This window comes from Hyalella azteca, unplaced genomic scaffold, assembly GCF_000764305.2.
Source record: "Hyalella azteca isolate HAZT.00-mixed unplaced genomic scaffold, Hazt_2.0.2 contig7329, whole genome shotgun sequence".
Taxonomy (NCBI): domain Eukaryota; kingdom Metazoa; phylum Arthropoda; class Malacostraca; order Amphipoda; family Hyalellidae; genus Hyalella; species Hyalella azteca.
In genome coordinates, this window is record NW_025937457.1 from 55,937 (window position 1) to 70,487 (window position 14,551).

At 37.1% G+C, this 14,551-nt stretch overlaps 1 protein-coding gene across 1 annotated transcript; it reads left to right on the plus strand.

Annotated features, from left to right (window-relative positions):
- Positions 1-275: 275 nt before the first annotated feature.
- On the plus strand, positions 276-9,637 carry LOC108664825. Its single transcript, XM_018151519.2, has 9 exons — positions 276-700; positions 1,853-1,990; positions 2,190-2,900; positions 3,147-3,566; positions 4,416-4,658; positions 4,876-5,052; positions 5,372-5,458; positions 7,096-7,865; positions 8,409-9,637. The coding sequence occupies exons 1-9, from the start codon at positions 515-517 to the stop codon at positions 8,578-8,580; spliced, it is 2,904 nt and encodes a 967-aa protein (XP_018007008.1). The 5' UTR covers positions 276-514; the 3' UTR covers positions 8,581-9,637.
- The last annotated feature ends 4,914 nt before the right edge of the window (positions 9,638-14,551 follow it).

Sequence of the window (14,551 nt, forward strand, 5' to 3'; positions counted from 1 at the left end):
GGTCCTTGAGCATAGCTCCTCGCATCCTTCATACAGTCATTCTACAAAATCCACATCATAAAATAACTAAAAACCAAATTCAAAGATTTTCTTCAAAGCTCCAGACACATTAAATAAATTAGCATGCATTATGCTACGTCGTACACGCGTAAAAGCAAAACGATGAAGAACTCTCGCGTGTTGTGCTTGTGGGGAATTCGCGTGAGCGAGAACTTTTTAGTCATGCGCTCTACAAAGCTTGTCGAGACGCGCCACGAAGTTGACGTTCAGCAGTTCAGTCATCCATGGTGCTAGTGTACGTGGTTATGCGCTGGCCCTTGTTACTCTTACTTGAAATCCAAAATATGACTATTTGTGATTAGTGTAGTCCAACTTAAGCCTAATCTAACACCGAATTCAACTAATTCTATTTATTGCTCTTCACTCACGCACCAAAATATTTTTCTACCTTCATCAGTTTACCCGATAAATACTAGGAAATTTAACTTAATTGATACGTAGATAGTGAAGCTAAATGGCAGTTACTGGGCTGCATTGCTGGAAAAAGTTGGCGGTGTTGCTGCTAGCGGTGGTTGTTCAGGCACGGGAACGATGCACGGGATTAGACTACCACACAGGCGACCTCTCGCCTGCCGCCAACTCCGAGTTTTGCGCCATTCTTCTTGGCAACACTGACTGTAATTTTCAGTGTGTGGCGCAGGTAAGTGAGTGTGATGCCATGCTACTCGGCAACACTGACTGTAATTTTCAGTGTGTGGCGCAGGTAAGTGAGTGTGATGCCATGCTACTCATCAACACTGACTGCAATTTCCAGTGTGTGGTTCAGGCAAGTGAGACGCATGCATATGGTCGGTTTTGTTCTCTGGTTATTTAGGATTTGAAAACAGAGCTTCGAAATTATCTTACTTATAGTCAACGATGCAACTTCGTTAAGGTGACGAAAATCATGGAAAGTTTTACAAAATCTAAAGAAGAATTCACAATTATATGAACAAATTTTTGTGGAATGACGAGAACAAAGTTGGAAAGTAGGTGATGCAATGGGCCCAGCTTAACGTCTAAAAATAACAACTCAGTACCACATAACAAAAGTTATTACATGGAAACGCAAATGTTTGAGATGATGTCCATTGCGAATGACAAAAGAGCGCACACATAAGATATGCCTTAAACGTTTTAGACCGCGTATTTATATCATTACTTAGCTTATATGGAAATAATCAGGAACAGAAAAGCAAAAAAAAAATGCCAATTGAATTCATAATAACTTCGTCGGAAACGTTTGTTAGCTAGACTAGCTCCTTCATCATTAACATACAATAATTCAAGAAAAACCCACAGTTTGGTCTTTATATCGATTATTTTTGAACTGTCAATGAGTTTAGTTTTTTGAAACGTTGCAATGAAATTATCATGAACTTACTTAGCATTTTATTTGGTTATGAATTCTTTGTCCCGCACTGCAAAATTGTTTATTGATGTAGCAAAATGACCTCTCTTCGCTCAGTTCCTCTCAAGTCCTACAACAGCTACTCGCACACTTACCATTCAGATCGTCGTCATCAGCACTGAGTTTCCTAACACCATCAATTATTGTACCGAGTGAACACCCTTGTCTCCGGGCAGGCAGTCTTCCTCACTAAGTCCCCATCTAACCCTTCAATCGTCCCTCCAACAGAACGTACTGGTCACGGAGGACAGGCTCAGGGGCAGGACGTCTTCCTCACTAAGTCCTCCTTTAACCCTTTAACCGTCCCTCCAACAGAACGTACTGGTCACGAAGGACAGGCTCAGGGGCAGGACGTCTTCCTCACTAAGTCCTCCTTTAACCCTTTAACCATCCCACCAACAGAACGTACTGGTCGCGGAGGACAGGCTCTCGGGCAGGCCGCTGGTGGTGACTTCAGCACGTCGGCTGCTGCTGCACCCCACGTGTGTCAGCTGGATCTTGGTCCGCAGCTCTGCCAGGGTCTCCACAGGCAGAGGATCAGTGCGTTATTAGTGTCCGCATTCATCTCCAGAGTTCATTTTGTCTTCGTAATGTAACCTGGAAATTACTGTTTAGAATTTTTACTAGATCAAAACCGTACAATAAACCAAACAGATTCTTAAAATATAACTATCTTACATCAAAATGTAATATCTATTGCAACCGACACCAGTAATAATTGCTTTATATTTTCTTTCAGCTAGCGTATCAACACTGCAGGTACTGGTTGAGAATAAAAGATTCCGAGGCCACGACGCTGGACTTCGGTATAATTGATCTCTCTGTAGAGAACTCGGACATCGCATCAATAAACTTGCCTGAGCTTCGTCAATTGCTCATCGACAACTCAACAGTAACAGCTATCGACAGGGCAGAAATAAGAGTCTATCCAAGTGTCATACAAAATTCTTTTATTCAAGACATTTTCTTCGTGAATATCTCGGTAGCGAGCTTCACGATTTCCAACTCGACAATTGGCACCATCGGGCCACAAAGCATAATTTTCAATGGATATAACTTGATATTCGAGAATGTGTTCATTAGAAATATCAAGTTCAAAGGCATCAACATGCTTTCGGGACTATTAATTATGCGAAACTGTACAATTGGTTCAGCAGAAATTAACTCCATCGTGACCTTAGAATCTAAAATCAAATTAGAAAATGTAAACATTCTGAGCATGGAAAAGCCCGGCTTCGCTCTGCAATCTGCCCAGGAAGTATCAATTTCTGATTTAACGATATCAGGGCAGATTGTCACGTTAGAGTCAAGCTACTTTAGTTTTCACGACGGCTCCAGGTACGAAGAAGGCGAGGATGTAACAAAAGAAGCCGTAATTACTGGCTTCACTAATCAGTATTGCAATTTCCACTTCGGTGCTCTTCTCTGCGATTTTGCTGGTGTGGACAAGGTATTTCAGTAAAAAAAATAGCATAAATTTCAGTAAAGAATATGACTCTTGTGCTAGTCATGAATGAAGTTTCATAGACACTTTTATAATCAATTATAGGCCCTAAATGATATCGCGCAGTCTGCACAGTTGTACAAAAGTTTTAAGCTCGTTATTTCCATGATAGTGCGAAATGTAAAATATATTTTTAATTCATTCTACCATTATATTTCATGTTTCTCTTCGCTAATGCCGTCCATGCCTCAGCCCGTAGTATTCGAGCGCAACGCGCTACCGCCTCAGTACTCCGTCACGATTGCCAACGCATCTTTACTGCGCGCGGTCGGCGACTTCAGTTGCGCCCACATCCAAATTGTCAACAGCAGCGGGCGATTCATAAGCCTAGTGAATGCCACGTGTCTCTCGGGAGGCAAACTTTCCATCATTGGATCACAGATGACCACCATATCAACTAACACAGCGTCTTCCCTAACCATCAGTTCAAGCACAATTGTCTCCCTTCAGGCCGCGTCTGTCAAGAACCTCAAAGTTATAAACTCGACCTTCCTGAGCGTGTACGACGTGATTGTTAGCGAAGAGGCTTCATGCAACCAATCTCATTTCCTTCAAGTATCATCTCTGAGACTAGCAGGATCAGGCTGGATCCTTGATTGCAAGTTTGATAAGGTGACTCTTGCACGAACCGCGTAACTTAGACAGAAATAATATACGTTTAAAAGTTACTTTTTAAAGACCACACTTCTAAAGAATCCAGTGTCTCTAATGTTACAGATGTACAATGAATTTTTCCTTTTTTTAGAATATTAAAAAAATATATTTTTTCAATTTTTTTAATTAATATATAAAAATTTTTCAAAATTATTTATTTTGTCAATTGATTCATGCATTGCCTCCGATTTCAAACAATGTGCAAAATTTCAGATCAATTGGACAGGTAAAAGTGTGTTAAATATCAGTTATAAGATTTGTAGCTGACAAAATTATTTTTTAAATTTTTGTAATATTGGAACAAATTTTTAAAATCATTTATTTTGTCATTTGATTCATGCATTGTCTCCAACTTCACGCAAGTGTGCAAAATTTTAGATCGATAGGATAAGTAGAAGTTTGTTAAATTTCGATTATAAGATTTGTAGCAGACAGACAAACAACAAGAAGTGAAGTTAAAGAGAAGTGTTGTTAAGTGACATAGCATTTGTAACTTACCAAGTTATTTGTAACATAATTTTCTTCATTCGATTATATCAACCTTATCTCTATGATATTTATCTCTAATTAGAAAATTTTTTCTTACAAGTGGTTCTTTAATCGTCCAGTCTTCCACATAAATCTTTCTGATACTAACGAATCTTTTGCGGGACAGAGTTTTGCACCAGATACCGGAACATAATATGCGATGAGTTCAAAATTGAGATCCAATTTCCGAGCACTGCACTAAAGATTATTCCACACTTTCACATCTTCCGTCCGTTTCGGTATACGTTCGATTTCTGGAGCCTCTTATTGACTTTTCAGATCACATCTTTGGAACTTGATTCTGGGAGCGAAAACATTCGCTTTTCCAACGCTGCCATAAACTCCATCTCACAGAAGCGCGGCATTTGGATCAGAAGCGGACTTACGACGATGGAAAACGTAACGATATTCGAAGCAGAAGCGGCAGGCATTTTTCTGGAGGTCGATTCACGGCTATCTCTGGAAAACGTTTTGTTCAATAGAAGCGTGTTTGGAGCCATCAGCGTTGATAACGAAGAGCAAGTGAGTGGCTATTTGCACATTTCAACACTTCAAACAAACAAGAAAACGGTCGTATGTTGTTGAAGAACTCAATAACACTTTTTGCGCACACCTATACCAGTAAAATATTCGTCTAAGGCTTTCAAAGTTTACTTTTTTCACATTCATGTATCCTAGATAAATATTTTCATGCATTAAAATTGATCATTTATTCACGCATTTATTGTATTTCTTCAAGGTGTCGGTGTGGCCCAGTGGAGAGCCAGCACACGAGCTTCTCTTGGCCATCCAACGGCGCACCGGCGAAGCAGGAGACGTCGCAGTTAATCCAGACGCGTACGTGGCAGACGATCAGCAGCCACACTGTTTCTTCAACGAATCTGCGCTCATCTGTGATTATTCGCAAGCTGAAAATGTATGTTATATACTAGGCCATCAAAACCCTATAGTTATCCTTGATTTAAATATTGAACTCATCTGGTAAAAAAATAAATTAAGCGTCAAAATTTTCCGATGAAAAAATAAGTACGATCAAAACCTATACTTATCCTTGATTTAGGGATTGAACTCATCTGGTAAAAAAAATAAATTAAGCGTCAACATTTTGCGGTAAAAATGCAAAGTTAATCCTTGGGCTGTAGAAACAAATTTAAAAGGTAGAACTATTTTTATTTGGCTTACTTGCGAAAAATGAATGCCGTTAACAGCTGTCGGAGTGTTTGTTTGTTCTGCAGGCCGTTGTGGTGTCTTCGTCGAACGCCTCTACAGTGATGATGACCGACGCCAGGGAGATCATCATACGGCCGACTGGTTCACAGTTTGTGAGTGCTCGAATGGAGATTTCTGAGAGACGTTTCCAAGTTACGCTGAAAAAATATATTTATCGAAAAAAATACTTATGATCATGGTGATGCATAATGTATTTGTAACTTTGAAATATTTAATTTTAAATTGAAAGCAAAAATTTTCCTATGATGACGTTTGAAATATTAATATTGTTACAACCTTGCCAAAATTACTCATTATACTCAACTCAACTATGTTAACTTACTTCGTACGTTTATTTGAAAAAAATGGACTTCCAAGAAAAAACTTATCAAGGCATCCGATTATCGTGGGACCGGTAAAGAAAATAGGGCAATCCCTCACAATATCTGAGAAATGTGTGTTGTTACCTCATGGGGATCTCATCGCGTTTCATCGTAACATTGCAGAAAGATGCATTGATTTAGTTTCCGTCAATGCTCGATGTCGCTACCTATTGGATATTTTATATTGTGAGCGACATACTTATTAGATATTTTATATTGCGAAATGGTGCATGCTCACTTCTATGGTACTTACTAAAAATTTAACTTCTTCGTTGAACGCACAACAATCTGACAATCAAGGTTGCATTGACTCTCAGGATATTTATTTGTTGATGAAGTGTTCTGTTTTTCGTGCATGTATACAATGTGAAAAGAGAAAGGAAAATCGTATGATAAGATGTGTTTAATGTTTATGTTCTCAGTAAGATTACGCCAAGCCTTAATTCAATTAAAAAATTTCCCTTCATGAGAAATTGGTTGGGCTTTGCGGTTCAACGAAAAAAAATTCTATTTCGAATTATTATCAGTAAATACAATAAATGCAACGAGGCTATAGAGCTTCTTGAGCCTGCTTACGCATAACTAAGTTAAATCCATTTGGCTGGCATATATTTTGCATACATGAGCTCAGTCAGGCTGCTCGTCATCGTAGGCAGGAAGCATCGTATTGGGCCGAGCTTGTTATCATCTTTTCTTTATATGAACTAAGTCGACGAGCTTTGATGTCGTGCTGTCCGTCTATCAATCCAGATGAGAAAGCCTTTACATAACCACGGAGAAAATATAGAACCAAAGACAGAAAGAGGCGGAAGGCTGCTGATTTTGGATTAGGCTGTCCATCATCATAAGAATTTAATGAGGGTTATTGTCGCATGCACTGATGTCACATTCTAATTAAAGAAAAATATTTGAAAATCTAATATAGTGGAAACTATTAGGAGGCACTGATTCTAAATTTTGAAATTCAGGCTATGCTACTGTCTCAATGCTTAAATTCCATTTCTGTCCACATCAAGTTTTTAAATTCCACCACTACCAATAATTATTATTAGTCAACCTTTGCTTGATAATAATAGAGATTGAAATGTTGTGTTGAACAAGCAAAATAAAATGCTGGAGTGCTTATTTACCATAATGGAGAAGGAATATACAACAAGGCCTGGAAATTTCTGGCGTTTTTACTCAAAAAAAACGGAAATTCAATAGATGAAATTTTAATTTTAATTTATTTTAGTTTCTTTCAGTTAGATAAAAATTTCTTAACAAATTTCATCGCATGGTGCAATTCTTCAGAATAATTAGGATATTCACAGTGATACAGTGGTTATAAATTTCGCCCTGTCTTCTGCTCTTCCTCGGGTGTGCAGATCGTCGTGAGTCGCGTACACGTCATCACGGTTGACCACCGCCTCGATGACTCCGACCTGACGCTCTACCTGATCCTCTGCAGCCTCGACGTCTTCACGGCCGCCGTGCACTCGCTGGCCCTCGAGTCCTCGTCTCTGAACTCGCTGTCCGTGTCTCCTGACCACCAAATCATGTTGTTAGCTATGAGAAACAGCACCGTACGGGAAATTATGGTGCTCGCCGATCAAATTATGGTCAATCAAGTGGAAATAGGGCAAATTCGGCTACTATCCGGTGATTATATCACAATAGACAGCTCTTCAATCGAGACTATTCATACATCAGGGTTTGTTTTCCGGGTAGAATGTTTCGTAAACAACTCTGTGATGTACAGCATTGAGGACGATGGCTTTATCATCGAAGGTGATGCCTACATTACTGATACAAACATGACCGTGACTGGCCAGAATCCCATCGTGGTGCGAGAGTACGGTTCACTGATCTTGCAAAACGTGAATATTCTCAGCAGTGATACAATCTGTCCCTTCCTGATATTAGGTCACATTGAGCACATTTCTGAGGTGACAATTAATCACATCGTGATTGATTCTGTTGAAGATTTTTTAATTCATTGTGAAATTGTGGACGACCAGCACGGGCCTTCAGGGACATCTGTTTGGGATGAACGACTCTACGGACACCGACGCACATTTTGGCTGGGGCTCTTGGCTGGCGTTCTGACGTCCATGTTCCTTGTAGTTCTGCTGATTTTCTCCGTTAAATCTTACAAGTAGGTTGAGTAACAAAATCCTTAATTTGTCAGAAGGGCAGGTATTATTTCATCTGTCATTGCAGCAAATATTTACGAGCAAACATTCAGACGAGTGATACATAGAAATCAACTACGTATTTCTTCTTTAGTTAAATTAAAATAATGGTGCACTAATAATCAGAATCAGAACTGTTTGACAACCTAATTCTGGTTGTCAAACAGTTATCACATGTTTTTTTATATTATTTGCGGCTACGGTATGCAGGTTTTCCAGCAAATTAATTCGATGAGCGGCTAATATGTATAAGTATTCGCCTATGTAGGACAAGGTCCTACCATTATTCATCAATACAATAGCCTTCCATTTTGTATAACAATAATAATATCTCCCTAAGTCAATGGCATTACTTCGTTTGCCCGTTCTGTATTTTGATTATGTAAATAAATCGTAAAAGTGTTCATAAACATTGGCTAATTTTAGATGAAAGCTTCGAGAAAATGGGTTTATTGATTGTTTATTGGTGATAATTGTTCTGTAAATCGCACTGACCATTTTTTCAGATCGTGGAAACAATCACAACTGCCTAAAACGTTGATAACTTGGCGGAACTCATCAGAAACGGTCATCTACTCCGGACTGGCGCAGACTGAACCTGTGGAAGCTGTCCCCCTTGATACAGAGAACGCAGGAGACACTGAGAAAACCAGACTCGTCCAGCCAGAAGAAGCTTAATGAATTTTTAGATAATCCATAATAATTGATAATAACCTAGGACGACGGAAAGTTAGGTGTTGTGATTAGCGCGGCAGAAATCTTAACGTGACGGATTTTAAGTCAATGCAAGTTTAGTGAATTTAAAACTAATGCCTAAAGAGATTATTATAACTGTCCATGACGGCGGAAAGTTAGTTGTGGCGGTAATGGTCACAGAAATCTTTGCGTGGTTTATGTTTAAAGCAAACATGCTTGCACTTCGCTTCCTTCTAACCCGTCCTCAGTTTTTCTGTCAGATATTATTTCCAACTTCCTTCTAGCAAGAAAAAAAGTTAAATGTTTAAAAGTTATATGTTAATTAAATCTTTAATTCGAAGCTGAAGCTGCGTGTATTCAGACAATACGTACTGTTATGTAATCCATGAACAAAAGTAACGACCGCATTTAATTTTTCACCAACATATTGTATCAAATTGAATAAAATATTAATGGTATAGTAACATTTCAATTATCATTCGTATGTCGTCGTAATAACCAACTTACATGCATTAACAGTTTTAAGTACTGTCATTATTGTAATGATTCTCACAATTCAGTGCTTATTGCTTGCAATTAAATAAGAGAACATTCCCGCTCTTTACTAACCGACGAACGGAATCATTAAAATCACCTAATAATGAATATGATTGCGCTAATTAAACTAACGATGTACGAGCAAAACATGAAGTCGGATACCTCCTTATCAGAGATTTTACATAACTCGTTTGCGTGTTTTGCATTACTCATTAGCAGCATTGAGCTTTTTCCAAATAAAAAAAACTTTTTTTGGCTCAACAATGGAACATTGAAGTCAACCCTTCATCGATGTACGATGCAAAAAAGATGGCTACTTGGTAACATATGTCATCAGTGCAACGATTACAATTTTTAGTTTAGTTATTCATTTAAATCATTGTGTTTCTTTATTGTAACAATGTTGATGCAAAAGTATTCTCGTGCTGTTATTTTTCTTCACTTTTTTATGACAACGTCCATACGTCGTGAGATATATCGTAATTTTATTATATTATCCTACCAAGCCCATTTAGTTGTTCTTCTTTTCCATGAACGTGCATCAGTCTGAAAAAAACCCAACGGCTTATTTATAGTTCAACCGCCCGAAAAAATCTCATTACGATATCCAACCTCGAATTCTTTTGATCTGACTCGTAAAGTTTGAGCGCCGAAACAATTCCCTTTACAATTTCCAGTATAAATTCTTTTAAATCCAGCACATAGCGTTCAACCGCTATTTGATATTTCTTTACAAAATTAAATTTCACATTTTTTAGATCAGGTTCAACTAGTCGCCTTCCAAACGATCTCAAAAACAATGAGAGTTCATAAAAATTCCGTCCATTAGCATAATGAAACAAAACCGATATTCTTGAAAGCCATTTGCTGTTTCATGGCCAGTCCAAAAAGGCGTACAGTCTCTCTGCAATAATTTTTTCTTGGCTTTTAAAGTATGACCCTGCGGCATGCGAGGACGCCCGCCATCAATACACGAAATACGAAAATGACGTCGTAAATAAGAGCAAAAAATTACCCTTCGTGGATTGAGTTAAAAGAAGACGCTTTGTTATTCTCATGCGGTAAAATAAAGACCTGTTTTTTCGTATCAAACGTATAATTTGGCCTCTGTTACTGCGGCTACATTACAGTTTTGTTACGGGATCACTCAATTGTTCGTAATGGGCAATAAAGCCTGTATTGCGTTGCTTCATACGAAATCAACGAATTTGACTTGGGTTAGGCACGAGCTTGTGAAGCAGAGCTGCTATAATTTATTTACATGTGGTGCACTCACATTGAGTGCTAATTATGTTCGTGGAAATTTTCTGGATGATCCATGCAAATTTTAGATTTATATTTCTAGAATACTAACGTAATTCTATATCTCAAATAAATAATTTTGAGATGTTTATCCTGCATTTTTTAGAATGCGGCTCTCAAATTCATATTTAACTAAAGCGTTTCTCATATGAGCGTTACCAGACTTCTTATCAGGCGTTCAATCTTGAACAAAATTTGACGTAGACATGAAACCTGGGGCCAGAGACGACAAGTTTGTGACAGTATCTGCCTACTAGAGCGGCGTCTGCGAAGGACGCATACTTTAGCCAAACATTTGTCAAGAAAATTTCCTTTCGTGTGTGCCGGTGGAGAAACAAGGCAACAGGAAGGAGCCTTGCCGAGCCGTGGAGAGCAGACATGGAACTAAATATCTGATGTCTGTTGGAGGCTTTATTCTTTGTAAGCAGCCGTACTACAATTTTTGGGAGTTATATCATATTATATGACGAGTGATTTGCTGAATAATGGTTTTATGCATTCAAGAAGAGCAAAAAAAAAAAAAATACAACAACAACGTATTGTACTATTTAAAAATGAACGATGTCATACGCTCTGGAATGAGTTATTCATTGAATTACTTATTATTTTAAATTAAGTTAAAATACATTCTGCATTTATGAATAAGTGACAAAGAAATTCTGTGCAACTTATATTTTGCTTGAAAAAAGTGAAGTAACCCATTTACATCTATTACCTTTTATCATCCCAAAATTCCAAAGAAATTTATTTTGATTAGATTCAGGGTTTAGAGAATTTTTTTTATGTATATGTGCTTCATACCATGTGGTTATGAAACCTGAATACTTTCATGGATAATGACAATGACATTCAATACAGAATTTAGTTTAATTTTAAGTAAATTATTTTTTAATCACCAAAAAATTTAATAAATATGGTTTTTGATTAGTTAATTTTGAACAGTTTACCTTTTTGAAGTGCTCAATTGTGTAGGTTGTGTAATTATATTTAAGTAAAAAGAGGATGCTATTTTATTGCCCCAAGTCAAAGGTTCTTGTGACAGTCAGTTGGCCGGTGGCTGTGGTCGTGAGAGGTTGTGTGACAAATCGCTTGTCTGGTCTTGGCTGACTGGCTACTCTTTCCAGCGCATCCTGGATCAATTTTCGAATTATAATCTCCGGCGAAAAACAATCGCATGCTTTACATCCAATCAACAAACAACAGTTCAAATAAACTTTATTTCTAATAAACCTTATCATCAAACGCAGAAATATTTTATACGTTTTTGAAATTTTACGATCTGCGCGTTAAACTCATTCAATACCTTCAAATATCATTAAAAATTGAAAATAAAGTGCATGACTCTAAAGCAAAAATTTTTACTTGTAATTCAGCTTTCATATTGTCCCGTAAAAGTGAAAGAATTGAAAGATATTTACTCTGCTTTGAAAAGTGGTGCCTTGGAAACAAAAGTGGCGATATAATGTTGAATATCTCCTCTAAAATTCACATAAAAATGTTAACAAAATATACATACAGTTAGAGTGGTGAATAAGTTCAGTGCAACATCTAAATCTATTTTTTTAACTGCAAATGATACACTTTAGTGCTTTTATTTTCTAATAGATAATGCACCGTTTGATGCATTTCTATGTATTATATATTACATGCAAATTTCTATATTTATACATTTATATTATATTTATATATATGCACAGTATTATATAGATAATATATAATATATTTTTAGCCTTACCTGCAGCAGCTTACGAAGTAGATTGAGCAGAAAACATAATTGTGTATTTCTTGAAATGTCTTTCATCATGAAAAATTTGTAGAATACCGCAGAATATTAAATTTATCACGTATTAAATAAGAAAAACAAAAAATTAATATACAATGAAAACTGATTTTTTTCTATCATTGAGTTATACCCCATCAGAGAGAAGGAATACATGTTCTTCAGATAAAATTTACAACGGCCGATATCATAGAACCAATTGCATAGATTTAATGGTGTTCAGTAGGAGATGTGCTATATTAAAATTAATAAATTTATTGGTCATCGTTCTGCGAGTTAGTTAAATACGCGGTGTAAGATCCGCAGAGTTTTTCCTCTCTCGACTAAAGGCTCCATCATACATATTAATCATTAAAATTTAGGAAGTTCTTTGAACAAAGATTGATAAATGGGCAGGACCAAAAGTTAAAAATCTCCCATATGAAAATAACCACACTTGGGGGCATTAGTTCTATCCCGAGACAAAACAGCGCTTTTTTGATAGCTTTGAGCCGTGAAGTTTGCAAACTATTGAGCAGTGGGACTTGTAACTGATTGAGCGGAGAAGGATGTTTATAATAATTAATAATAATTATAATTTTAATAATGATAATAATTTTACAGGCCCACTGCCACCTTCAGAATTTATAACCTGATCACATGACAATGAGCAGCGCTATCGATTTTCTTTTTGATTTCCTCAACGATTTTATTAGGCACGTAAATTTAATTTTAACGTCTTATTTGATCACTTTTATATCATGGCTTTCATAAGGTTGAAACAATTTAGTCCTTATGATCAAAGCTTTTACAGGTTTAATAATTACAATAGGTCTAAAAAATTTCAAGCATTTTGTAATTCATGTTATTTTCATCAGTGATGATGATGATTTTTAACGTGGGCATATAGATACCAATTTCAGGTTTCGCTATTTATCTGTGATGTCTTCAATTCTGTGATTGGCCCTAAATAAAAGCGGCCAAAAGTTCACCCTCGTGTCCAGCCGCCCTAACGACAATGTGTCAGATGGCCGCTGGTTTTTAAGGAGTTTCAACTGTCGATTCCTGCCAATATTTCTTTGTGGTCTGCTGAGTTGCGTCTTACGCGAACTCCAATTGAAATTTCATTTGCTTCTGCAGCAGCAAAAAATCTAACACAAGGACATGTGTTCTTTCTTTAGACAAAGCTGCGGCTTTTGATTGTTTTGGGCGATGAGCTGGAAAAAGTGGGTGAGCGATGAACCTCGAAACTGGTTCATAGAAGTAGTGAACAGTGGTCCGTTTTGAGCAGTACGGCTCGTCGCCGGTTCACTTTAAAAGTCAGCAGTAGGAAAGAAATTAAATATTTGAAAGGCATAAAAGGGTTATCCAAAAATTATTTAATAAGGTTTATTAGGTTGCACCGTTGTATCTTGTATGTAAGTACACTATAGTGTTTTCTTAATGAAAATTATTTCCTAGATATAATTTAATCTTCGTTCAATAGTCTTAGGCATGTCAGTGCCCTAGTACTGAAAGACTTCTGATTCCCTTAACCGTCTTCTTGTGACCGTTAATGTTCACATTCACGAACAAAATTTGATTAATGTACAGTATCCTGAAAAGGTCCAGTATTCTGTTAGATGTTAGAATTGTCCAAAGTTGAGAACCGCCACTTCCCATAATGGAAATAATTGTTTTTCCGAGCTATAACTGAGTTAGTGGCAACTTCCCATAAAGTTTTAAAGTTTTCCGCACAAATCGGCGATGGTTTCTAGATCCTGGGAGTCATTGTTTTTTTCTTGTCTTCACATTTTCCAAATTGGAAATTTTTAACACTAATATTATTAATTGATCACCATTAATGCTTTGAATTATTTTTTTGCGTCTGAATACCCGGCATTGAATTTCTTTTTAGCGCAATTTCTCAATTATGGAAAAAGGCGCTATTGTGCTCTTCCTGTCCGTCCGCCTGTCTGTCCGTCCGTCCGTCTGTGACCACGTTTTCGTCGACGAGAAAATGCGCTCTGTCACTCACTGCAGTGAATACTGAGTAATATTTTTTTATATGCTAGTCCATTTACATCTTAATAACCTTAGAATTTTTTTCAGACTTTTTTCCAGAAAGTTGATTGGACTGACTGCAAGATCATTAAAATTACTTTGTCTCCAACCCTCTTAATACTCCGCAGAAAATTGATATGTCGGAAACTGAGCACGTGGAGGAATGAAACTGGCCACAAGTTTTACTGTCCTGACCTTCATGGTCGCTTATGGAGCATGTGGTGGTTAGTGTGGATAATTTTTCTTCAATTGAGTCTTACTTCTTTTACCTAAATTTTTTAATTTGCAAATTGATGAGAAGGGGAGTAGAAA